Source organism: Poecilia latipinna, unplaced genomic scaffold, assembly GCF_001443285.1.
Source record: "Poecilia latipinna isolate Pla-1442-1.1 unplaced genomic scaffold, P_latipinna-1.0 Scaffold1134, whole genome shotgun sequence".
In the NCBI taxonomy this organism is placed as follows: Eukaryota; Metazoa; Chordata; class Actinopteri; order Cyprinodontiformes; family Poeciliidae; genus Poecilia; species Poecilia latipinna.
Genome location: NW_015113750.1, coordinates 148,320 through 173,474, shown reverse-complemented (window position 1 = coordinate 173,474; position 25,155 = coordinate 148,320). Strand labels below are relative to the sequence as shown.

At 39.4% G+C, this 25,155-nt stretch overlaps 2 protein-coding genes and 1 long non-coding RNA gene across 7 annotated transcripts in view; 2 read left to right on the top strand and 1 right to left on the bottom strand.

The window, feature by feature from the left end:
* Window positions 1-1,903, top strand: part of LOC106959929 (neurobeachin-like) — a 36,564-nt gene extending 34,661 nt beyond the window's left edge. The window contains exons 17-19 of the mRNA XM_015052797.1: window positions 155-347; window positions 484-1,230; window positions 1,309-1,903. Coding sequence (XP_014908283.1) covers window positions 155-347; window positions 484-1,230; window positions 1,309-1,566 — 1,198 coding nt within the window. The 3' untranslated portion in view covers window positions 1,567-1,903. The remainder of the gene's footprint in view (window positions 1-154; window positions 348-483; window positions 1,231-1,308) is intronic.
* Window positions 1,904-3,134: 1,231 nt separating this feature from the next.
* The window catches only part of LOC106959928 (neurobeachin-like), a 149,834-nt gene continuing 127,813 nt past the window's right edge, over window positions 3,135-25,155 (top strand). For 2 of the 5 annotated variants that reach the window (XM_015052794.1, XM_015052792.1), the window contains exons 1-16: window positions 3,136-3,222; window positions 3,904-4,001; window positions 4,395-4,487; window positions 6,652-6,760; window positions 6,851-6,932; window positions 7,041-7,164; window positions 7,806-7,998; window positions 8,135-9,112; window positions 15,634-15,851; window positions 16,051-16,204; window positions 17,275-17,283; window positions 17,540-17,720; window positions 18,563-18,654; window positions 18,858-18,965; window positions 20,202-20,370; window positions 22,869-23,301. In XM_015052794.1, coding sequence (XP_014908280.1) covers window positions 3,214-3,222; window positions 3,904-4,001; window positions 4,395-4,487; window positions 6,652-6,760; window positions 6,851-6,932; window positions 7,041-7,164; window positions 7,806-7,998; window positions 8,135-9,112; window positions 15,634-15,851; window positions 16,051-16,204; window positions 17,275-17,283; window positions 17,540-17,720; window positions 18,563-18,654; window positions 18,858-18,965; window positions 20,202-20,370; window positions 22,869-23,301 — 3,050 coding nt within the window. In that variant the 5' untranslated portion in view covers window positions 3,136-3,213. Of the gene's footprint in view, window positions 3,223-3,903; window positions 4,002-4,394; window positions 4,488-6,651; window positions 6,761-6,850; window positions 6,933-7,040; window positions 7,165-7,805; window positions 7,999-8,134; window positions 9,113-15,633; window positions 15,852-16,050; window positions 16,205-17,274; window positions 17,284-17,539; window positions 17,721-18,562; window positions 18,655-18,857; window positions 18,966-20,201; window positions 20,371-22,868; window positions 23,302-25,155 lie in introns of all 5 variants that reach the window. The other 3 variants (XM_015052795.1, XM_015052796.1, XM_015052793.1) reach the window with 3 other exon arrangements.
* On the bottom strand, window positions 10,728-11,746 carry LOC106959934 (uncharacterized). Its single transcript, XR_001427463.1, has 2 exons — window positions 11,501-11,746; window positions 10,728-11,116 (listed from the first exon to the last, which is right to left on the bottom strand). It is a non-coding gene; the product is annotated as an uncharacterized LOC106959934 (long non-coding RNA).

The following is a 25,155-nucleotide window of genomic DNA, read 5'->3' as shown; positions in this document are numbered from 1 at the left end:
TATTTAACTGAAATAGACTATTATCAGGTTAAGGCAAGAAGATTCTAACATACAGAAGCTGACAAGTAGTAAATATTACCTAATATGTACTACTTGTCAATGTTTTATCCAGTTTACATGAAGCCAATTTGTTTTCACTGTTGGAATTTTGCAGGTGTCTGTTGCAGTGCTCTGTATGGCAAGACTGGATGTTTTCTCTCGGCTACATTAACCCCAAAAACTCAGAAGAACAGAAAATGACTGAGATGATGTACAACATATTCCGTATTCTGCTTTACCATGCCATCAAGTATGAATGGGGAGGATGGCGTGTGTGGGTGGACACTCTCTCTATAGCCCACTCTAAGGTGAGTGCAGCACAAAAGAGAGAAACACTGACCTCTGATGCTGAGGCAGACCTTTTAAGTAATCTGCCAACCATTTAAATAATAGTCAGAGGATTACAGTATATCCTATATGTATTTCGTTAAATTTTCTCCACAGGTGACGTATGAGGCGCACAAAGAATATTTAGCAAAGATGTATGAAGAGTACCAACGTCAGGAGGAGGAGAACATAAAGAAAGGGAAGAAGGGTTTGGTCAGCACCATCTGTGGTCTCTCTGCTCAGACCTCAAACATCAAAGATGTGATTGAGATCGGAGAAATTGATGATCATTCCCAGACCCCCGACAGCGAGGCAGACTACGAGAGTGCTGATTCGCGCAACCTGCTGACTGAAGGGAAGGGGCCTGAGGGAGACTTCGGGGGATCTGAGAATACAATAGATGGGGTCAGAGTTGCAGTTCATGACCTTCTTGTGGACATCAAAGCTGAAAAGGTGGAAGCTACAGAGGTGAAGATGGATGACACAGAGCTGTCTTCTGAGACAGTGGGAGTATCTGAGAACGGGCCTCTGGTTGAGGTGGAGTCTCTGTTGGATAATGTTTACTGTGCCGCTGTGCGGAAGCTCGACAATAATGTCAGCAGTATGTTGATGCCAAAGGGCAGCATGAATGACCAGAATGCTGCCCCTCTCATTACACTGGATGATGAGAAGGACGACATCCCTCAAAATAACAATTTCCTGTTTGGCAAGGTGACGGGCAGCATTGAGGACAATCTCCTACCGGATCTCAGCCTAGCTGAGCCTCTGGTCCTGCCGAATTCAGAGCTTCCCGATCACACTGGATCCAGGGATGAAATTGGCCTTCTGGCTCACATGACAGGCAGCTCCTTACCCAGCATCTTGGTAAAGGAGGAGTTTGAACTCAAAAAAGTGCTGGAAAACATGAACTCAGAAACTGAAGGCTTTTCCAAAATCCCACAGACCTCCGACGGTGCAACAGAATTTGAAGGGGAATTGCTGGCTGATAAGACGAATGGTGGAGTAGAGACAAGGAGCAACGCCTCTGAGACTGCAAGGTCAGATGATGGCAAAGACAAGGAGATGAAAAAGATTCAGACAACAGCCACAACACAGGTTAGTCTTGTCCTGTATTTAAGTCACACAAAAACATTTAATATACAGATTTGTTCAAAAATGATAGAAGCTGAACATTACCAACCATTGCAAATAATGTACTAATAGGGGCAGAATCCCACATCCCCTTCTCCCACAAAAAACAGACCCAACAGTAATGATGCTGATTCATTCTAATTCAATACTTAATTGAAAGGGGATATTTAAAATGATAGCTGTGTGGAGTTTGAGGTCATTCATGCTATGAACAAAAACAAATGTTTCCCAAATCCATAGTGATGGTCTATATAGTTTTGAAAATACGAGTAAAATGGGTCATTCAAGATGTTAAAGAACATTGTAATTTGATTAAAATTGATTGGTTAATTGATTGTTATACTACGCTAACAAAGCCTGCAGTTGGAAGGCTTACTTTAAGGACTTTCCAGAAGTTATGCAGCTTACCTCTTAGAACTTTGATCTTGTTCCTGCCACCTCAAGTAAAACTACAAATTTATCTGCTCTTCTGCATTATGTATAGGTAGTACTGTCATCTCCTACCGTGTAAAGAAACACTGAAAAACAGTCTTATAATTCACAAATGCACAGGACGAGAGCCGCACTTGTATTTTTGATGGAAACACAAATATCTTGATTTACAAGCTGCTTCTGGTCTATGAGTTGCGCTGCATTTGTGTGTGATGAATTTTGAGACTCCCCTGATGTCTCAATCCACAAATGTTGGTTTTTAATAAATGTTTTATCTGATTGGATGATCAGCAACCAATCAGACAGCTTCCTTGTTTCAGCCAATCACATGAACGGACCCCAGTTGGGGTACCTTATGTTTCAGCCAATCACATTAACCCATTCCAACAGCGCTGTAGCCATGTCGAAGCACAGCCAGTTTAGACATCAGCCTGGCTTATGGCAGCGACAGAGGAGTGGTAAGTGGAATATACATATTTAGCCATTAATCTCCATGTTATGATTATTAATGTTAAGCAATTTAATTGTGCAACTATGAACCCTAGCTAGCGATCTTAGTGAGAAAGCTGTGCTACCGAGCTATGCTGGCGCTTCTTCATGCTAATAGCGCCAGGCTAACGTCTTTCTATATAATTGAATGTATTCAATATAATAATAGCCTTATAAATTGTTATAAAGTCCTGGTCCTTAAATAATAAATTATAGCAATGTAATACTTCACCAAAGTCACGCTTTTCAGAAACAAGAAGTGATTTTTTTTTCTTTTTATTTACACAAGGCTGAGCAATCTGCCAAAATATGCTACACACCGCGCTCTCTCCCTCCTTCCCTTTTAAATGTAATATAAAAAGTTTTGATTGGTAGTTCAGGGGTGTGTACATCCCTGAATATAATAATAATAATAAAAAAAATCAACCGATAGCAAGTGATTAAAATTAAATATTTATTTGTCTCCCTCAGGAATCACCGAGGCATAAAATCGGATCGTGAGAACGACTCCTGCATTCTGTAAAATAATGTGATCCACCAAGACTTTGTCCTCCATAGACAGACCATGTCCATTTTAAAGGATTCCCAGACCTTTCGGGCTTTTACTGTATGCGCTCATGAGNCCCCCAAAAAACGCCTGAACAAAGAAAATAATCAGCACCTGATTATTAGTGTACATGTCTTTTATGCTTTCTTCCCCTTCTGAATGATTCAATGCGTTATTATTTTGTTTTCTTTTAGGATCGAGGTGTGAAGGAGGATGAATTGCAGAGCATCCTCAACTATTTGCTAACAATGCAGGAGGTACACGTCTCTTTCTATCCTCCAAGGGAATTCACTCAGCGATTTTATGCCACTCTCCTGCCCTTCGCTGCATTGTCACAAATCCTCCTCAGAATTTTTCTTCTATCAGCAGTTTGTTTTAACTAGCAACTCAATTTTTGTCTGCAATGCACAAGTCCAACTATTCTCCATTAGCTGATGTGGGGTAAGGAGTCTGCAACTACTTGTTGTAATACTGCAATTGCCTTATTTTTCTGGACCTCTACAGATTAGGGGCTTTCTTAATCCCAACGACCTCTAATGATAAGGGGATTAAGAAAGCATTTGGCTGCCCAGAACATGAAAACTGCAACCTACCTCTGGAGCTAAAGCCATGAGGGTAGAGATCTTTCCCGAGTACCAGATGGTGAAGTGCAAGCAAGATATTTTTGGAGTTTGGTTCATTATCTGACTGGTGACAATTAGGATTCTATCTTCCAACTGAACTGGAAGCATCTGAGGAAGCTTAAGAAATTTACTTAGCTGCTTATGTTGCTTCTGCAGCTCTGCATTTATACTGGGATATTTTGTGGGCAAATTCACAATCGCAGGAGAGATGGACGATGCATTTACATAGAAAAAAAAAAAAACTCTTAAACTGCATTTCCACTCTTTGACTCCTGTTTCTGTCTCTTCTGTGTTTCTATAATGGTGTGCCTACAGGATGAAAACCTGCATGACGTGTTGCAGTTGGTGGTAGCTCTCATGTCTGAGCATCCAGCTTCCATGATCCCTGCTTTTGACCAGAGAAATGGAATACGGTAAGAAGCATGCAGAACATACGATTACGGCACAAGTGGTGATTTCCTGACAAAAATCAACATACCTCACTGCACAACATTAGTGTCTGTTTGATAAATGAATAAAAACAAATAATCAGCAGGATATTAAAGTACATAAAACAATAGGATAGCAATATTAAATGATCATATTTGCCTCATGTCAGCTGTGAAGTTGCAGTTACATACATTAAAATGACTTTGGTTTCTTCAAAAGAAAAGATTACTGATTTTATCCAGACCTCCACATGCAAATTTGTTCCAAAAGAAAGAGGCTGTCAGCCAGCCGGTGAAGTGCCTCTTCATCAATGGGACTACAGTTAATTCTCTGAAGACCATGCTTCTTGGCTAATTTGCATCATGTGTCTATTCCAGGGTAGTCTACAAGCTCTTGGCCTCTAAGAGTGAAAATATTCGTGTGCAATCCCTCAAAGTACTTGGATATTTTCTGAAGCACTTGGGACACAAGTAAGTAACCAATTCCATTTGCTATGATTCAGATCAGCAATGGGATATTTTGCTTCTCTTACGATAAATAATTGAAGTGCATTGAAACTGGTGTACGGTAGTGTTTATAACCTTGCTTTCATCAAAATGTAAGCAGGGGTAGATTAGAAAGTTGTGTATCATAAAGTTTCACCTTAAAATTTTACTTGGCAGGAAGAAATCCAATGACAATCTGACTTGATGCCAGTTTTGCGAATTGGGGTGCTCCACTTTTCTGAATAGCTTCAGATTCTACAAAATAGTGGCTAACGAGGAGGAGGAGCAGCAATGATCTTTCATTCAGGCTTATTGATTCCTCCCAGGCCAGTTATTTATTACCTCAAGATTGAATATCTAATCTTGAGCTTTACTTATCTATTTTTTTTTTTTGCCACAATAAGGTTTTCTTGCTTTAGTTTTGTATTGCAACATTTAGATCAGATCTCAAAACTTGATTTTTATTTAATTGCTTATTCCACAACTGAGATCAAATTTTGTAGATAAAATAGATTTTCATCTGATAATAACCTCAGCAACATTTAAAGAATATCTACATGTTTACAGTTTCCTTATTGCAGAACATGGCAGCAGTGGGTAGCTACCTAATTTCTACAAATTGTTTTATTGATAGTTTCACAAGCTCAGAGATTGTAGCACTGAACAATATAAAGAAGATGGAAAAAAAATTTGTCCTACCTAATTTTGAAAAAAAAAAAAAAAAGTCTGATTCTTGCACTGAACGACTGCAACATTCAGCCGACATGTTTGCAAAAAGGAGCAAGTCAAAGAGTCAAACTAAAATCTGTGAGGTTTGCTTTGGTAACCTTATTTCAACCGGCATTATAAACTAAACTTGGAATTTACTGTACTATGACTTGGATGCACATAATTAATTTTGAAAGTGCATAAGTGGATTCTTCTAGAATGATCTGAGTATTTATTTGTGGACATGAGTTGAACCTGTTTGTCTCCTGAAGTGAAGTCTTTGCACCATGCCTTTACTCATTAATTAGCATGATCGGAAGAGGCCTAAGATGCAGTTAAGAAGAAGAAAAAAACAAAACAAACTAAAATGTTAGAACATCATGTCAAGACAGATAATAAGAAACTTTTTTGGATGGACAGCTTACAGTTTTAAATGCAGGTTGCAGGGTGAGCAGAGAGGATAAATGGTGATGCTGCGCTCACAGCAGTGGAGTGCCAGGGAGTGGTGATGCCGAATGGGAAATAAGGTTAGGCATAAGGCCAAGTTATGCTACTGCAGGCAGAAATAAAACCTTGTAAATCTCAGCTCTTTCCCACAGTATTTTATTTCCAGGTTGCTTTTGCAGACAAATGTGTAAATCATACTGTTTGGGTAGCAGTGATCAGTGTTTGTTCTTGGTTTCAAAACGTACCGTTTGTATCTGTATACCACTTAGTTTTGGAAGCCATGTAAAGAGCAAATGTTACGCAGTTTTAAATTTTGGTCAAATTTGTCTTTCTTTCTCTCTCCTCTGCAAATACAGACATTGGAATTAATATAAACCATTTTTTGTTTTACATTAAATTTTGGAACAAAGTCTTCAGTGGTTTGTAACTAAATTACCTTCATTCAGTTCAGTGGAAATATATAATCTGTCAAAAATCTTGACATTGTCTCTAGTCTCATGAAAGCAAAGCTTCTCTGTTTCTCTTCATTCTTTTAACATTCGTGCTTTACAGTTCAGTAGGCAATACATCATCAGTCTGCTCTCATTTCAAATTTCCATATTTATGCAGCTGAAAGAAAAGGTGCTCTTTTTCTAAGTGCCCAATTTCCAAGCTTTACAACGTGAAAGGAAAAAAAAAAAAGTCGAACAAAGAAGCTCTGGCTGACAGCATTTCTTATTCAGTTTGTCACTGTTGAACCTATTCACCTGTAGTATGCCTCGGTATCTTGAGCCACTCCTGGTGACAGGCTAACTTCTTTATCCTATACACACCTCCGACAAAATTCACCCAATTTATGACAGCAGGCGGTTTTCCTGACACTTGTCTCTAGAGCCTGGCTCCCTGTGGATGAGCATAGGGAGGCAAGCTGATGGCACTCACTGATTTGAGTGGCTTAGGAAGTTCCAAACACACCACTTCACCGTTCTGCGTGTGTGTATGTGTGTATTAACAGAAGGAAGGTGGAAATCATGCACACACACAGCCTTTTTACTCTTCTGGGCGAGAGGCTTATGCTGCACACCAACACTGTGTCTGTTACAACTTACAACACCCTTTATGAGGTAACTGCATTGTTTGTTTTTCCCATAAATGCTCAATTATTATGAACTGTGTGAGTGTGATGGAAATCTTTTCACTGCTCCTCATCCCAGATTTTGACAGAGCAGGTGTGCACACAGGTAGTTCACAAACCTCATCCTGAGCCTGACTCCACTGTCAAGATTCAGAATCCAAGTAAGCCTGCTTGATGTCAAGTTGCTCTGCCTTCCACAGTAATTGATTGCTGGAATTAACAAAGTGTGTACTTTTTATTTTATTTTTTGTAAATGTATTTCTTTTCAGTGATTCTCAAGGTCGTAGCAAATTTACTGAAGAGCTCCGCCCCCGGCACAGAACTGATGGAGGTCCGGCGGCTCTTCCTTTCAGATATGATCAAACTCTTCAGCAGCAGTCGAGACAACAGACGGCAAGTAGACTTAGACCACATTTTTTCTCACTTGCTTTATTAATTATCTGACAGATCAATGAATGAATCCAGGAGAAAAGGCAGAGAATCCACGAAACCTATATATAATTACCCTGTAAGAGAAGAAAGTAACCGTAGTCATGACATGTGCAAGGCGTATTTTCCGTTTTTGGTACTAGTTATTTAATTGGTTGTCAAACTTTTATGTAATTTATCTCATAAATATATTCAACGTTTCTAACTACTGAGGTGTCAACAAAAGCTTTATATGTAGCGATATGTAATATGCCATTAAAAAGGGAATAGATTCAAAGGAATAGACTGAAACAAAATCCAAATGAACAAATTTCATTATGAAGCCTATTTTGTTCATTTAAAATGCCAAATGATTGTTCAGTTACTGAAGGAAATGAAGAATCACACTTCAACCTCACAAAACCTTGTACTAGGATGTTGAAGGCATGGAGTTTATAGAGCTAAGTTAAACTATTTAACTGAAATAGACTATTATCAGGTTAAGGCAAGAAGATTCTAACATACAGAAGCTGACAAGTAGTAAATATTACCTAATATGTACTACTTGTCAATGTTTTATCCAGTTTACATGAAGCCAATTTGTTTTCACTGTTGGAATTTTGCAGGTGTCTGTTGCAGTGCTCTGTATGGCAAGACTGGATGTTTTCTCTCGGCTACATTAACCCCAAAAACTCAGAAGAACAGAAAATGACTGAGATGATGTACAACATATTCCGTATTCTGCTTTACCATGCCATCAAGTATGAATGGGGAGGATGGCGTGTGTGGGTGGACACTCTCTCTATAGCCCACTCTAAGGTGAGTGCAGCACAAAAGAGAGAAACACTGACCTCTGATGCTGAGGCAGACCTTTTAAGTAATCTGCCAACCATTTAAATAATAGTCAGAGGATTACAGTATATCCTATATGTATTTCGTTAAATTTTCTCCACAGGTGACGTATGAGGCGCACAAAGAATATTTAGCAAAGATGTATGAAGAGTACCAACGTCAGGAGGAGGAGAACATAAAGAAAGGGAAGAAGGGTTTGGTCAGCACCATCTGTGGTCTCTCTGCTCAGACCTCAAACATCAAAGATGTGATTGAGATCGGAGAAATTGATGATCATTCCCAGACCCCCGACAGCGAGGCAGACTACGAGAGTGCTGATTCGCGCAACCTGCTGACTGAAGGGAAGGGGCCTGAGGGAGACTTCGGGGGATCTGAGAATACAATAGATGGGGTCAGAGTTGCAGTTCATGACCTTCTTGTGGACATCAAAGCTGAAAAGGTGGAAGCTACAGAGGTGAAGATGGATGACACAGAGCTGTCTTCTGAGACAGTGGGAGTATCTGAGAACGGGCCTCTGGTTGAGGTGGAGTCTCTGTTGGATAATGTTTACTGTGCCGCTGTGCGGAAGCTCGACAATAATGTCAGCAGTATGTTGATGCCAAAGGGCAGCATGAATGACCAGAATGCTGCCCCTCTCATTACACTGGATGATGAGAAGGACGACATCCCTCAAAATAACAATTTCCTGTTTGGCAAGGTGACGGGCAGCATTGAGGACAATCTCCTACCGGATCTCAGCCTAGCTGAGCCTCTGGTCCTGCCGAATTCAGAGCTTCCCGATCACACTGGATCCAGGGATGAAATTGGCCTTCTGGCTCACATGACAGGCAGCTCCTTACCCAGCATCTTGGTAAAGGAGGAGTTTGAACTCAAAAAAGTGCTGGAAAACATGAACTCAGAAACTGAAGGCTTTTCCAAAATCCCACAGACCTCCGACGGTGCAACAGAATTTGAAGGGGAATTGCTGGCTGATAAGACGAATGGTGGAGTAGAGACAAGGAGCAACGCCTCTGAGACTGCAAGGTCAGATGATGGCAAAGACAAGGAGATGAAAAAGATTCAGACAACAGCCACAACACAGGTTAGTCTTGTCCTGTATTTAAGTCACACAAAAACATTTAATATACAGATTTGTTCAAAAATGATAGAAGCTGAACATTACCAACCATTGCAAATAATGTACTAATAGGGGCAGAATCCCACATCCCCTTCTCCCACAAAAAACAGACCCAACAGTAATGATGCTGATTCATTCTAATTCAATACTTAATTGAAAGGGGATATTTAAAATGATAGCTGTGTGGAGTTTGAGGTCATTCATGCTATGAACAAAAACAAATGTTTCCCAAATCCATAGTGATGGTCTATATAGTTTTGAAAATACGAGTAAAATGGGTCATTCAAGATGTTAAAGAACATTGTAATTTGATTAAAATTGATTGGTTAATTGATTGTTATACTACGCTAACAAAGCCTGCAGTTGGAAGGCTTACTTTAAGGACTTTCCAGAAGTTATGCAGCTTACCTCTTAGAACTTTGATCTTGTTCCTGCCACCTCAAGTAAAACTACAAATTTATCTGCTCTTCTGCATTATGTATAGGTAGTACTGTCATCTCCTACCGTGTAAAGAAACACTGAAAAACAGTCTTATAATTCACAAATGCACAGGACGAGAGCCGCACTTGTATTTTTGATGGAAACACAAATATCTTGATTTACAAGCTGCTTCTGGTCTATGAGTTGCGCTGCATTTGTGTGTGATGAATTTTGAGACTCCCCTGATGTCTCAATCCACAAATGTTGGTTTTTAATAAATGTTTTATCTGATTGGATGATCAGCAACCAATCAGACAGCTTCCTTGTTTCAGCCAATCACATGAACGGACCCCAGTTGGGGTACCTTATGTTTCAGCCAATCACATTAACCCATTCCAACAGCGCTGTAGCCATGTCGAAGCACAGCCAGTTTAGACATCAGCCTGGCTTATGGCAGCGACAGAGGAGTGGTAAGTGGAATATACATATTTAGCCATTAATCTCCATGTTATGATTATTAATGTTAAGCAATTTAATTGTGCAACTATGAACCCTAGCTAGCGATCTTAGTGAGAAAGCTGTGCTACCGAGCTATGCTGGCGCTTCTTCATGCTAATAGCGCCAGGCTAACGTCTTTCTATATAATTGAATGTATTCAATATAATAATAGCCTTATAAATTGTTATAAAGTCCTGGTCCTTAAATAATAAATTATAGCAATGTAATACTTCACCAAAGTCACGCTTTTCAGAAACAAGAAGTGATTTTTTTTTCTTTTTATTTACACAAGGCTGAGCAATCTGCCAAAATATGCTACACACCGCGCTCTCTCCCTCCTTCCCTTTTAAATGTAATATAAAAAGTTTTGATTGGTAGTTCAGGGGTGTGTACATCCCTGAATATAATAATAATAATAAAAAAAATCAACCGATAGCAAGTGATTAAAATTAAATATTTATTTGTCTCCCTCAGGAATCACCGAGGCATAAAATCGGATCGTGAGAACGACTCCTGCATTCTGTAAAATAATGTGATCCACCAAGACTTTGTCCTCCATAGACAGACCATGTCCATTTTAAAGGATTCCCAGACCTTTCGGGCTTTTACTGTATGCGCTCATGAGTGTGCAAGTGTAACCAAAGAACAGAATCTACTCGGGTTCAGATAGCAGTTTACTATCAACCAGTTATGTTTATTACAAGTTACTGGACTGAAACACATCCAACTTCGTCTCAACACTGTCATACAGTTTTCCTGGAAAAACCCACAAAGAGAAAAAAAAAATACTTCGATTATAAAGAATCCTTTCAGGGTCCTTGGTAAAAAGAAAAAAATTTAATTAAAAGTAGCTGGCCAGCAAAAAAAAATAGTTCATATAGAGCTCTATATTTGTGTGTGTGTCTGATTCGTACAAAACGATGAAAGAGGTTGTCCTGGCTGGGATGGCGACCCAGAATGACGACGGCAGCCGATGTCCACAGACACAGAAACTCCGCGGCCTCTCTCTCTTCCTCCGCAGGCACAGGAGCACCTTCCCAGTGTCCCTTTCTAGCAGGAAAACATCATATATCAGGCATAAAGAAGTCAAGCGCTATGCAGAAGGACGGCAGAGACTGGCGTGTCTCTACTCCGCAGCAGCTCTGAAACTCCAAAGCCCGGGAGTTTCCCTAGTAACTAAGAGCGGTGTGCTCCATTTTAAAACAGCACGTAAGATTCTTTATCAGGAATATAACTCCATAAAATAATAAGCACCTCATCAACATAGATGAAAATGAAATATGTCACTTAACACGACAATCTCGACAGTCAGTTTAACTCACAATACCCACGGTAAAACAGGAGTTTGGTTTCTAAAACATTACAGAATTAGCGATGACTTGTTATATAAAATTAAGAGCACATACGACATCACAAATCTCCAGTAATGCTCACCTAGCAGGAAAACATCATATATCAGGCATAAAGAAGTCAAGCGCTATGCAGAAGGACGGCAGAGACTGGCATGTCTCTACTCCGCAGCAGCTCTGAAACTCTAAAGCCCGGGAGTTTCCCTAGTAACTGCAGTCGGAACGCTGCCGTAAAGTGATGTCGTGCTTTGCTCTTAAAGGGACACTACCCATAAGATACAAACAATACAGAAAAGCAAATAACACAGAACAAACAAATAAAATACAGCTGGGTTACACAAGCTCAGGGAAACATTTACCTCAGCTTTACATTTAAGGGGAAAAAACAAACACAAAACAAACAAACAAACAAAAAAAAAAAAACATCTGAATGTTGTCTCTGAGCTGGACTCGCGGCCAGCTGAACAACCGCTGCGGCAGGCGGGATTTCCCAGCTGGAGCGACGTGAATTGCGGAAATCCCTTCGTTTACAGCCTAGCCGACTTCTGATTGGAGAAATGTTATTTACATTTACCAGTAAAATATTTAGCTGAGGAGGCGAATGTAATCTCAGTGTAGGGTAAAAATAGATTATGACGGGAATTTATTGATGCAGCATATTGAAATGACAGCCATCAGTGCTCCTCTGATCCAGACATCTAGTCTTTGTCCCGCCCCCACAGCCAATGAACCAATCAAATGCTAACTTCAAACCGGCCCGGTATGGCCGGCCTGATTGGAAGCGCAGCTCTCGGGGTTCTACGGAGCCGGGCTGGAAGTGCCGCACAGCTGGTCGACCTGGGTCCAGCTGTGCAGTGCACAAGGGGCTTAACACTACAAGAATTGTGCAGTTGGTGAATTTTGTAGAAAAGTGATTTTTTTTGTCTTTGGTGGTAAATATACAGTATTATAAAACAGACATTTGACACAAAAGTAAAAATATGATTTATCCACCTTATTCCTAGCCCCCATGAGGCTTTGCGTGATTTATGGGCGCGACTTCTGCCGCAAACCGGAACCGCCATTTGTTTACATGTTAGCAACTCGCTAACCAGTTTTCGTCAGATCTTTTAGGCTATACAATATGTGGGAGCACCAGCTATCAAAGCTTAAATGTAACAATATAGGTTTACTGCAACCTACAGCTATTGCGGGGAGGGATGGCATCTTGAAGAAATGGCGGCATTTCTTCAAGTAGCTACCCGCACCAGCATATGTATCTACTTCACTAAGTTGCTTCGGATGCAGATGCGGATTTTCTTCCATTGGCTTTTGTCCACACAATGAAATGAGCACACATAAAGCATTTTGGGTTCTCTCTTCAAGTTTAGAATTTTTAGCCAAATTCTTTTTTGCTTTATCTGTCTGTAGGCAGTGAAAACTACCGCTTTTGTTTTGGGAGCATGTTGAAAACACACTTGCAGCCACAAACTAAACGTGGTGTGTTTATTAGAATACAACCTCGAACAGCACAACAGTTACCCGAGCTCCACAAGGGCATCTTACGACGCTTTCCAGTGGTAAGTTGCTCTCTATAACAGGTTAATGTGTGATTCGGTTCGGTTCTTGTGATGGACCACTACATAATTCCAGATATTTTATTTTGTCTTATAAATAAATTTTGCTGGCCCAATCATAATGACAAAGACTTGTATCATGAACTTTATTATTTTTTTTCAATTCAAACGTAAAATAAATTTCACATCACACCAAGCTAATATTATGTACCTGCAGCTCAGATCTCTGACCAGCTTCTCTGCTTTTACTGTCAGTTCTTAAGAGAAAAGAGCTGCTAGCATCACTGCTAATTCACTGTCTTTCCGTTATAAAACTTAACGATCGTGTTCCTGTCGCTCCCCATGATTAAACTCACAATTACGATAATCTGTACTGAGAAGCTCTCTGATAGCAGATGGTGTTTCTGTAAACAAGTTTTACTAAATATTGTATTATGACCGAAAAGAGAGAGGTAACTTCTATCATGAATATAGGCTAGCAAAAAAACCTACAAATTAAAATTAAATACTGCTACTTCCGGTGGGTGTCGGAAGTAATACCCATAATCGTTTCCCCAGTAAGCCTCCCAGGAATAAGGTTGATACTTTGTGGCAGTTAGTTACCAGAAGAAAAAAAACAAGCAAACAAACAAACAAAAAAAAACACTCATCTCTTAACACCAAATTAATAAGAATTTACAGTTGGTAAATTTAGCAAAAGTAAAAATCAGATGTTTACTTCGTAGTACTTAGTTACCAGAAAACACGTGTTTATTTGTTGTTAATCTGTATAGGTTAAGCAACAAGTATTATTGTTCAAAATACTTGAGATTTCTTTTGCTCTTTTGAAATGCTCTTATACTACTTAACAAGCAGTGCAGTGCAGTTAGTGAATTTTTCAGAAAAGTCCCCCCCACTTCAGCGTTACTCATGTTGCCTAGCAACTTTGAAACAGAGAGTGGCCAAGAAAAAAAAAAAAAAAAAAAAAACGACAAACTTTGGGGCCTGTTGATATGATTGGTTGAAAAAAGGAAGCTATCTGATTGGTTGTTGATCATCCAATCAGATAGACCATTTATTTTAAAAAATTCATTTGTGGATTGAGACATCAGGGGAGTCTCAAAATTCACTCACAAATGCAGCACAAGTCACGGGGCAGAAGCAGCTTGTAAATCAAGATATATTTGTGTTTGCATCAAAAATACAAGTTTGAATCTTGTTCTGTGTATTTGTGGATATCTTCCTGTGCATTTCTGGATCTCATTCTGTACATTTGCGAATCTTGATCTGTGCATTTGTGAATTATGAGACTGTTTTAGGCCACAGGGCAAATGGGGCAACATTTATTAGACTGATGAAAGCAAGTCCTATTTGTGTATAGGTAGTTTCTGAGATGAAGAACGGTGACTCTGGCATCAAACTAAGGAGATGTTTCTCATGTGGTTGTGTTCAATTGAGATTATAGATTAATTTTTAACACATTAAACTACTTGAAAAGAATGTTTTAAGAGACGGACAATACCAAAGACCAACAAGAGAGCCGCATGATCAGACAAACAAGTCTAAAGTGATGAAGTTGTTTTCCCAATCCCTAGATCTTAATTCATTAGACAACCTGTGTTGTGCAACTTCAAACAAGTCTTCATTTTTCTAAGGAAAATAAACAAGAAATGCAGAAAAATTGTAGGATGTAGTCCAATTGTACTGGGCTGGAATGGCTGTCCACAAGTGTCAAAGGTTTGTTGAGTTTATACAACACAGATGTGAAGCAGTTCTCAGAAAAAGTCGTATTAGAACCACAGTTTAGTGATTCACAGAAAAGCTAAATCTTAAGGCATTTCTTAGTTTAGAAAGTAATTGCGAAATAAAAAAAAAAGTAGACATAGCTAATATCTCCTTTACCTTACTTTTTGTAGATTTGCAACAAATGATGAAATTAGACAGTCCACTTCTTAAACATAGGGAAACAAAAAATAACATAGCAGCCCTGGCGTCAAATAGGAAGGTGAAAAGGAGGTTGTTACTGTTTGGCCCCAAGTGCACTGTTCTGTATCAACAGAGCCACAGAGATCATTTTCTCGCTGCACTGTGGATGTAATGGGGACAGGAAGGCCTGGTGCACATAAGGCATCATCCCTTTGAGACTCAGGAATCTGGGTTGCTGGAATAGTTAACTGAGGCAATATAAGGGAGGAAGAGACAACACGTTATTCTACAACAGTTGCTCAGGGTTTGCTCTTTTTTCCCCCCTCTTCTTTTAGAGGTTAGGCTCTTTCTCTAGATTGGGTCACTGACAGTGGGTGAGCAACACGCAGCTTTCACTTTTAAGGCCATTTTTCTCTCTCCGGTTACATAATTGCTTATGTTGAATTCATTGTTTCTGATTCTAAAACAGGTTTTATGCTGCATCTTGCTGACTCATTCATCTTATGTTAGACGTCTCATTGAGCATATAATACACTTTTTTTGCACCAGCGAGCAGAAAGAGGTTACATAACTAAATACTTTAAACCGTCAGTTTTTGTTTTTCATGGTGAATGATCTGACAATTGCTCTTTATTTTACGATCGAGGTCATGATCAGAGCTATTGGATTAGCATCTATCCTCCACATTCTACAAGCATCACACTGCATGTGCCTTCCAGGCTGTATTTGTTTTGGTGATAAATTGCTCTCCCATCAGAGTGTGCATGGACGCCCAGTCTCTCAGCTGGAAAAGGACATTCGGGCGGACCTTGGCTTTAGGGCCGTCCCCATAACAGAGGAACAGCGACATCAGTTCAGCCCTGGTCCCCGCACTACAATGTTCCGCATTCCAGAGTTCAAATGGTCACCCATGCACCAGAGACTGCTCACTGACCTGCTATTTGCTCTGGAGAGTGATGTCCATGCCTGGAGAAGGTGTGTTAAGTGTATTATGTGAACTGAAGTAATTGTAGAGGGAGTTTAAACATGATCAAAGGGAGGGGAGTTTTTCTGCGTAGCGATTGCTGATCGGATAAGAATGGTTCAGACTAAATACTGTTTATGACACCCCCCCCCCCCAAAAAAAAAAAAAAAACTGTCATGACGATAACCTTGTCCCCATGTCTCTCTGCAGCCACTGCACCAAATCTGTCATGGACTTTGTTAACAGCAATGAAAACATCATTTTTGTCCACAACACCATCCATCTCATCTCCCAAATGGTAGATAACATAATCATCGCCTGTGGAGGGATTTTGCCCCTTCTTTCTGCGGCCACCTCTCCCTCCGTAAGTGCATCTGTATCGCACTCTAGGGAAAGGATATATTGCCATCTAGTGGATCTTAAGTGCAACTGCTTTGCTCTATATTTGTCTTGCATTTACAGCGATAACATATGAATGTGCATGCAGTGGTACTTTTTCAATCCAACATGTGTTTTTTATTCAGATTACACGTAGTGACATATGTAAAATGTGTGGGACTTTGAATTTAAAAGTGTAATGCAAATTTTACTTTCAGCTTAAAAATGACTTTTCCACCACTGAGCAACAGCCCAGACTTTTTCTCGTAAACAAGCCTCTTCATTGGTTATTAGTTGTCTCTGGTTCAGGAGTAGTTTAATCATATCCTGATGTCTCTCTGTGCTGTGGCTTTTAAAGAGCTGACATTAGTTCAAGTCCTTGACTCTGGAATCTGCCCCAAACTTATAAATCAACTTGTTTTCCAGTTTACTCAAAGCTGCCCTTATCACTGTTGCTGGCACATCTTTTTCAACCAATCTTTTTTCCTTCTGCTATACTTTCCATTAATATGTCTGGATATAACACTTGGGGGAGCTGTCAACTTCTTTAGCAATGAATTTCTGTGGCTTACCCTCCTTGTGGAGGGTGAACAACTGTCAAGTCAGCTTCTCCACTATGGGATATGCCACTACACATTTTATTAAAAATGTCTCTTTCTGAAATTTTCTGAAAAACTAAATTTTGGGTTTTTATCAGCTGTGAGAATGATCAAAATTCATAAAAAAAAAAACCAAAAAAAAAAACCATTTCTTATATATTACTATATTACTCTTTGTGTAATTAGTCTATGCAATAAATACGTTTCACTTTTCGAATGACTGAATTTAAAGTTTTGATAATCTTTTGAAATTCACCAGTTCTGTGATCATCTTGTGATTATCCTGATTTTGAGTTTGTTGTAAATACTCTTGTTCACTTTGATAACTTTTACCTTTCAACAACCTTGTCATTTTTGTTTGACTTGTATCCCCATTTCATAAATAGCAAAGAGACGTTTTATGGCTAAATGGATTTTAATAATATTTCTTTCTTTATCTTTTTTGGCACTCAACTAGACTGTCAAGGTCAGTACTGATGCCATTTAAAATACTTTCTTTTAATGTTGGACCCTATTGATATTTTCTTTTAGAAAAAACCTCTTAAATGCCTACTGGTTTGTCTTGTTTTCCTCATTTGCCATGACATGCATTGACGAGCCACTCTATTTCAGTACTAAATATTTCCATACTTATAGCCTTGCTTTTGTGAAAGACTACTGGCTCAATTGAAAACTTGTCAGCTAAATGTTTTACACTTAATTCTCTTGTTTAATCACTCAAGACCGAGTTGGAGAACATTGAGGCGACGCAGGGCATGTCCTCAGAGACGGCCATCACTTTCTTGTCTCGTCTCATGGTTATGGTGGACGTTCTGGTGTTTTCGAGCTCCTTGAACTTCAGCGAGATCGAGGCTGAGAAGAACATGTCCTCTGGTGGTTTGATGCGCCAGTGCCTCCGACTGGGTAGGTTCTGTTTGCCCGAGATGGTTTCCTGCTGACTGAATGTCAGTGCGAAGGAGGGGATGGAAAATTACAGTATCATTAATTCATGCATGTACAACAGAAATTGAATTGAGTTGGAAGATACAATAGTGTTCGCTTCACATAATATTAATTCCTCTAATCCCTTTAAATCCCCTGTTTGATCAGCAGAGCTAATTAATTTAAGGATCCTTTGGTAATTGTGTAGTAAATTGTAGAATGCAGAGGGTTTCTTTGCAGTTTTTATTTTTAAATTCCCAGAGAGCAGGGAGACTGATCTGCAGTGCAGTCGTATTCTCTTCGCAAATGCCTTTTGTGTTTCTGTTAGATGTGGGAATCTGAGGTTTCCTCTGCCTTTCTGTATATCTGTTTTTCAGTGAATGTAATCAAGCAATAGTGAATTGTACTCAAACAAAAGCAAATAATTGCTACATTCGAAATTAAGTCATTCTAGAGTCAGCTGTTCTTTTTTGTCTGTATAAAGTCTCATCTTTATCCTCGTGTTTGTGCCTGTGGGTTTGTGTGTTTGTAAGTTCGCATTTGGTTGATTGTTGCCGTCCCCAACTTGCAGTTTAGGGGACGGCAAATAGCCTTCAGACTTCAGTGTCCTTTTTCCAAACATACAATTTCTCATCACTGCTTTAGTGTGAAATCAGTCTGGCTGCTGATTTTCCTCCTGCTCCCCTTGCCGTCAGCCTGGAACAAATAGTCATCAGAGATAACTGATTAGGTTTAAAGACGTCATGCATGTTATCAACATTTAATTTTCATTTGATTCTGAAATAGGACCCTGCTTGTGTGCTTGGTGTGTCCTTTGTGTACAGTCTGCTGTATGGCTGTAAGGAACTGTCTGGAGTTTAGACAGAGGCACAACAACAGGACTCAGGAAATCTTACAGAATGCTGTGACCTGCAAGGTATGATATAATGAAGCATTTCACATATTGCAAATCTAAATTCTGTTACTTCAGCTAGTTAAATATTTCATGATCATTTTCAAAATTTGCCATGAGGTTTTTGTTTTGGTTTTAGTTTTATCCGCCTTTTTATGTTTCCAAAAAAAACTTTTTTTTTTTTTCCAAATAATTTCAAAGCGAGTGATGATGAATTTCTCTTTTAGACATCTGGAGAGGCTGGCCCTACTAACCTGTCTCCAATCAAAGATCCTGATCGGCTGCTGCAGGATGTGGACATCAACAGACTGCGAGCTGTTGTGTTTCGTGATGTGGTGAGCCTGATCAAGCTATCACAAAGTCAGTCCTCAGGAGCCAACGTCCTGCGTGTTTTAGTTCAACCCACCTAAATCAGATAAATGGGTTATTAGCAGGCCCTTGAAAAGGTCTGCTAATATGTGTAAGGAACCACATCTTAAACATAGATGACACTGGCCCTTGAGGATTGAAGTTGGACACCTTTGGTTTGACCCTTTCCAGAAGACACACAAATGTTTGTCACAATTTAGAGAGATATCAATCAGTTTTGTGACACATTATCAGTTTCTGTTTTTTGCAAGTGTTTGACCTGATGAAGCTTTCAGTTCAGCATAAGCTAAGTTCTTTGTAGGAACTGTTGGAATCCTGATAATGTTTTTCTAGTCTTATTGCCATGAAAGGTAATTAATTATGTAGACAATATGAGGCAAGCATCTGCTGCTGGCCAGAAACCAAACCAAAAAAAAAAAAAAAAAAAAAAAAAAAAAAAAAAAAAACCAAAACAAAACAAAAACCTATAAAAAGTTGCTAAATTTGATGCTGCTCGCTTCTTCTAAAGAAAAGTGTGTTCTGAAGACTTGCCTTTTGTGACAGAGTTTATGACTAAGCAACATTGTAACAGCTTTTTCTCACTCGTTCATGGCTGAAATTAACCACAGTCGCTTCTTGGTGTGGACAAACTAGCTTTTATTAAATAGCTTGCGCCTTTTACGCTTTCCCTGACTTCACTTACTGACACCATAAACCAGTGGTCCCCAACCTTTGTCCTCAGGGCCCACTGTCCTGCATGTTTTAGGTGTTTCCCTGCCGCTACACATCATGAATGGCTGATTAACAGGCTTCTGCAGCAATTGAAGGCATGCCAAGGGAGGTATTGCAATCATTTGAATCAACTGTGCTTTAGTGGGGAAACGGCTGAAACATGCAGTAGAGAGAGCCCTGAGGACCTGGGTTGGGGACCTGTTAAGGTTAATGAAGCACAATATTGCCTGGTTTCTGTCACTAACTGATTTCTTGGTAAATACTTTCACATTTCCCATTTTGGAGTTTTAAGTGCAATAAGTCTTACTTACTGGAAAACAATAGGCATATTTTGTTAGTATGTTGAATAACTATTCTGCTGAGGTGGATGTTTTTAGATAAGCCTATTTTTGGAAAGTTGCGGCATTGTATTTTTATGTACTTCTGTGTTTGTAAGAAAATCCGGCCATCTGAATAGAAAGCTAGATAACTATTGTGATGTCTTCCCACAGGATGACAGTAAACAAGCCCAGTTCCTGGCTTTGGCTGTGGTGTACTTCATCTCTGTCCTCATGGTTTCCAAGTACCGTGACATCCTTGAGCCTCAGTGTGAGCCTGGGAAGATGAGCTGTCAGTTAGGCCGCAGCGTTCGCCAGGAGATCAACTCACCGACCAGCAAAGGTGCTACGCCCCTTTCTGTTGTTGCGTCCGTTCTTCTGGTCATCTAATCTTAGTTTGAAGTGACTGTGCCTGGTTAACAAAATGCTAAGTATCTGGAGTGTTTTCTCTTGTTCTGTTGCCAGCTTGTAGGAGCTGAGTGCTCATTCACTATAACAACAGGGATACCCCTGCCTGTGTTCCACCAGCTCAATATGATTTATTCATGAGTTCTGCTAATTGCACTGCACACAATTCAGTGTGGAAGCAAATAGACTTGTGCTGAAGTCTGAAGTTAGAAACTTGAATAGGCATCAACATCCACTCTGAAATAAAAGGTAGAAAGTGCCTGGCGTCATAAATCATACATTAAGTCACATGAAAGGAAATCATTGGCTGCCCTCAAAGGTTTAACACAATGTCTGCAGCAGTGGAAATTGGTTTTGTGAAATGTGCGAGTGAACATACCTTATCAACTTTCATTGAGATAAAAGGTGAAGTGAATAAAAGAAAATAGAAGTAGGGGAGAGCGGCCAAAGGGAATATGTAAGTGTAATTTAAAGAGCTGAGACCACGCACAGAAGATAAGCAGCGAGAAGTTAAGAGATGAAAAAGCTGTGGGTTTTTGGGGCAGTGGAGCCAGGCTTGCTATTTTCAGCCCCATCTGTCAGTGCCCATTAGGCAAGCAATCCACCAGAGGAGAATGGGATCATAGAGGTTGCTGGGAGGAGAAAGGCACACTGCCGCCTTCATAAATTTCACCAGAAAATAGGGGAATTTTCCAGACGGCATGTGGCAGACGATTGTCTGATGGACCAGGAAGCTCGTCGACTTGCAGGCTAAATCAGGCCCTGCTGACCGCGTTAGGGGGCCATGTGATGAATATTAATATATTTGCCCTTGCATTTTAGCAACCACTGGGTCGGGATAAACTACAATCAAAACGACAAGGAGCTTCTGGAACTCTTTAAAAATAATTGGAGAACTAGATAAACTTTCTTAGCATCACCTTATGTGTTTTTTTTTTTTTTGTCGCAATATGTATTAAAATGTTATGTANTATGCTAATAATAATAGCAATAAANAANTATGGATATATAGAAAAAAATCAATCATGTTTTATTAACACAGAAGGAGAAAAAAAAGTCAAGTTAATCTCACTGGAAAATCAGAGCCTTTGGAAAGAGATCTTAGAGGCTCCCTCAGCATGTGGCATACTCTACATATGCGATATTTGCTCTTTGGCTTTGAATGTAAAGCTGTCTCTCGCATGCATTCTTTCTGTTAATAATTTAGATGGTGCTGAATTCATCTTTCTCCATTTTATTAAACAAACACGGTGCCTTGCAAAAAGTATGAGTGCCGGTTGATCTTTTCCACATTGCAACCGCAGACTACAATGTTTAGAATACAGACCAACACAAAGTTATTATGTGGTTATGAATTCGATTATAAAGATATGAAAGCTGTGATATGCATTTGTATTAAAACCACTACCATTCACTGCAGTAACAGTATGTTTCAACTCACTACGCTAATCTAAACACTGACATTTGAGTCCTTTCCAAAATAGCTCAAGCTCAGTGATATTGAATGGAGGACATCTGTAGAATACTGATAAACAATATGGACCAAAATCTTTATAACAATGTTTTGTGGCATTTATTACAATACTCATCAGAGTGACAATAAAAAGTATTTTTAGCAATACTGTTTGCCATTGTATTCACACCTATAAACACAAATACAGGTTCAAAAATGATCAAATTATCTTTATCAAATGGGCTGCTTTGGTACATCAGTTACATATAGTAATGCATTTTACGGCTAAAAAGCATTTCACCATATTTTTTTAATGTTTTTATATTTAGGGAGCGTCTCATAGAACCAAAGGCAGTAAAATGTATAAGTGGAACTAGGTTTTGGCCACATTTGGAGGTTTGCAGTTGTCATTAGTTAAATTTTACTATTATCCTGATAAGTCCTAATTATTAAGACATTGCTTTTTATCTTCTTTTTTTTTCACAGAAACAGGAAAAAGCACAAAAATCATTCATCAACACGGTAGACATTAATTCTCAGATTTTGCCACAGATTCAAATTTGAATGTGAATCTTGATTTCATCTGGACCATTCTAACACTATAAAGATGTTTTAATTTAAACCAGTCCTGGTAAATATCTTCTCGTTCTACTGATTGGCTAATGCAGATGGTTGCATTTAAGGTATCAGGTTAAAGGGCGCAAATACACAACACAATGCATGTCAACCCTGTATTATTTATTTTAGAAATAAAATGAATTTCAGAAAATCAAACCTAAAAAGAAAACATTTGAAATTTGTTGTAATGCTTTGACATCTGTAAAAAAAAAAAGTTCAACGGGCAGCAATACTTTTGCAATACGCTTCTTGTTACCATTAGGTAACAAGAAGTGTATGCATCAATGACACATTTTTTGTTATTTATTTTATGTATGCATGTCAGTGCCTGAAGCTCCCTAATTTGTGTCTCTCTTCTACAGAAACTCCACTGTCATTCACAAGCAGTAAGGAGATTTTTTTGCCATCTGAAGACCTTCACATAGAAACCTCTTTACCCCACACAGACTCTGGGATTGGGGACGAGCAGGTAGCCAGCATCCTTAACGGGTCTGGCCTGGATCACAAAGTGGGAGGAGTTAGTGCTGTGAACGAGCTCATTTCCACACTTTCCTCTGAGGTGAAGAAGTCCCAGGAGATCCTGTCTGAACCTTCTAATGTCGAGGTGCTCAAATCGTCCTCCTCCGTCATCAGCATTAGTCAGTCCAAGAAGGGCATCAATGTCAAGGAGATTTTGAAGAGCTTGGTTGCCGCCCCGTTGGAGGGCGTGGAGGCTGGACTTGAGCCAGTGTCCTTCCCAGACACTGCTGCAAAGGCCCAGGCTGTGCTGCCGGTGCAGTTTCAGTCCTTTGACAGGTGAGATGTTGAGTCGGTTACTAATATGTAACTACCTGAAAATAACTGCCATGGATCATTATTACAAATGTATCTTATTTATTTTTTATTTTTTTTAATTGATTTCAGAGTAAGACGGTCTCAACATGGTTTTTTTAGAGTAGGCATTAAGCATTATGTATATTCTCCCTCTCATCACTCCTGTTTTGGAACTCTGATCTAATACTTTGGATTTTATATTTAAATTCAAGCATTGTTTTCCACCCACACATTTGCACCAGTTATTAGCTACTTCCAAAATTAAAAAAATATATATATATTTGGGTGAAAATTGTCATGTTTACGTAACGGTTTTACTCGGTGAATGCTTAGAATTCACTTTTTTAAAAAGGCTTCTAGTTGCCTTTATTCATTAGTAACTGGACAGGAGAAAGGACAGAGAGAAAAGGGGAAAACATGCATTGAGAATTGTAACCACTGCTCAACCATGTGGTGCCCCAAATTTGATCACGTTTTTGAGATGTAAACTGATCTTTTGACTAAGATAGAAGAAAAATGATAGAATTTGGTGTTTTAATATGTTTAAAACAATGCCGTCTAACTCTAACTACAAAAAAACACGCAGGACTAATTGGAAACCACTGGTCTGAAGTATAAGCATCATGCTTTCCATTAGCTAGTGACAACCTGGGAAACATGAAAATCAAAAAGAGATTTGTGGTTGTTGATGAACCTGCATGCATGTGGTCTCTCAAGTAACCGTAAAATTGTTATCTTAATCCATCAGGATTATCTCAGGTATGCAGGATGGCAGTAATGGTTTCCAAGATGACTGGAGCACATTATTTATTTCAAGCCCACTTGTTTTGTGCTCTTTCTCTTCACCAGGAATTTTTTTGTGTTTGAAATGGTCTCTCAAGCACTGTCGTGGTGTTTTAGTTTATTTACATTCCTGGATTAGATTGAACCGCACAGTAATCTGTCTGGATCCGACTGTTTACAAACCTGCTGCTGGAGGGATTTCAAGCTTGAGCTCCCCCTGATCCCAGATTCCTTCTGGCTGTTTTTTTTTTTTAGCTGCTTTTGCACAAATGTTCTATTTCTGCCACTGATTTCACATTGTTTATGACAAATTCAGCAAATGCACACCCTTGAAGGGTGAGCAGAACGCGTTCTGAAATGAGAGCAACAATGGACACTTCTTTGTCCCTAATGTATTCTGTTGTTGAGCTTGGGCTAGGTGATCCTGATGAATGGAGGGGGAAACATGGAGGAGTATGTGGAGAAAGGACAGCTGACAGGACAGGGGTCTCCTGGGTGTTGATGACAGATTGAACAGAAGCGGCCACAGAGCACGCCATGGCCGGCCATCGTCCTCACAGCTCACATCCATAATGGAAGCTGGCAGCCTCAAATTAGTCACCGCAGCAAAGTGTATTATTTTTGAAATGCTTTCACACAAAACCTCCTGACCACATTTACAACTTTGTTTCATGCTTTTCATGCCCCCCCTCCCTCCTGCTTCTATTTGCTGTGTCTAATTGTGTGCCACCTGCCAGTGAAATGAGCTGCCAACCATGGAAAGGTCTTTCATTTGTCTGTCAGGGAAAAAGTAGATTGAGAGTGACAATATCAAAAAAGGAGGAAAAAAAATGCCTTAAAGTGGAGTGCATGGGGGCCCATCTGTCATATAGAGGACAGGTTTACACAGCACAGCAAGCAGACTTCCACTTGACCTGCAAGAAATACAGTAAAGACAAACCTCAGTAATCCTCCGCTTCCTTCCTTTTGTCTCCCAACCTTCCAGATTAGATATACTGTTGGTCCTTTAATAACGCATGAGAAGATATATATATATATATATATATATATATA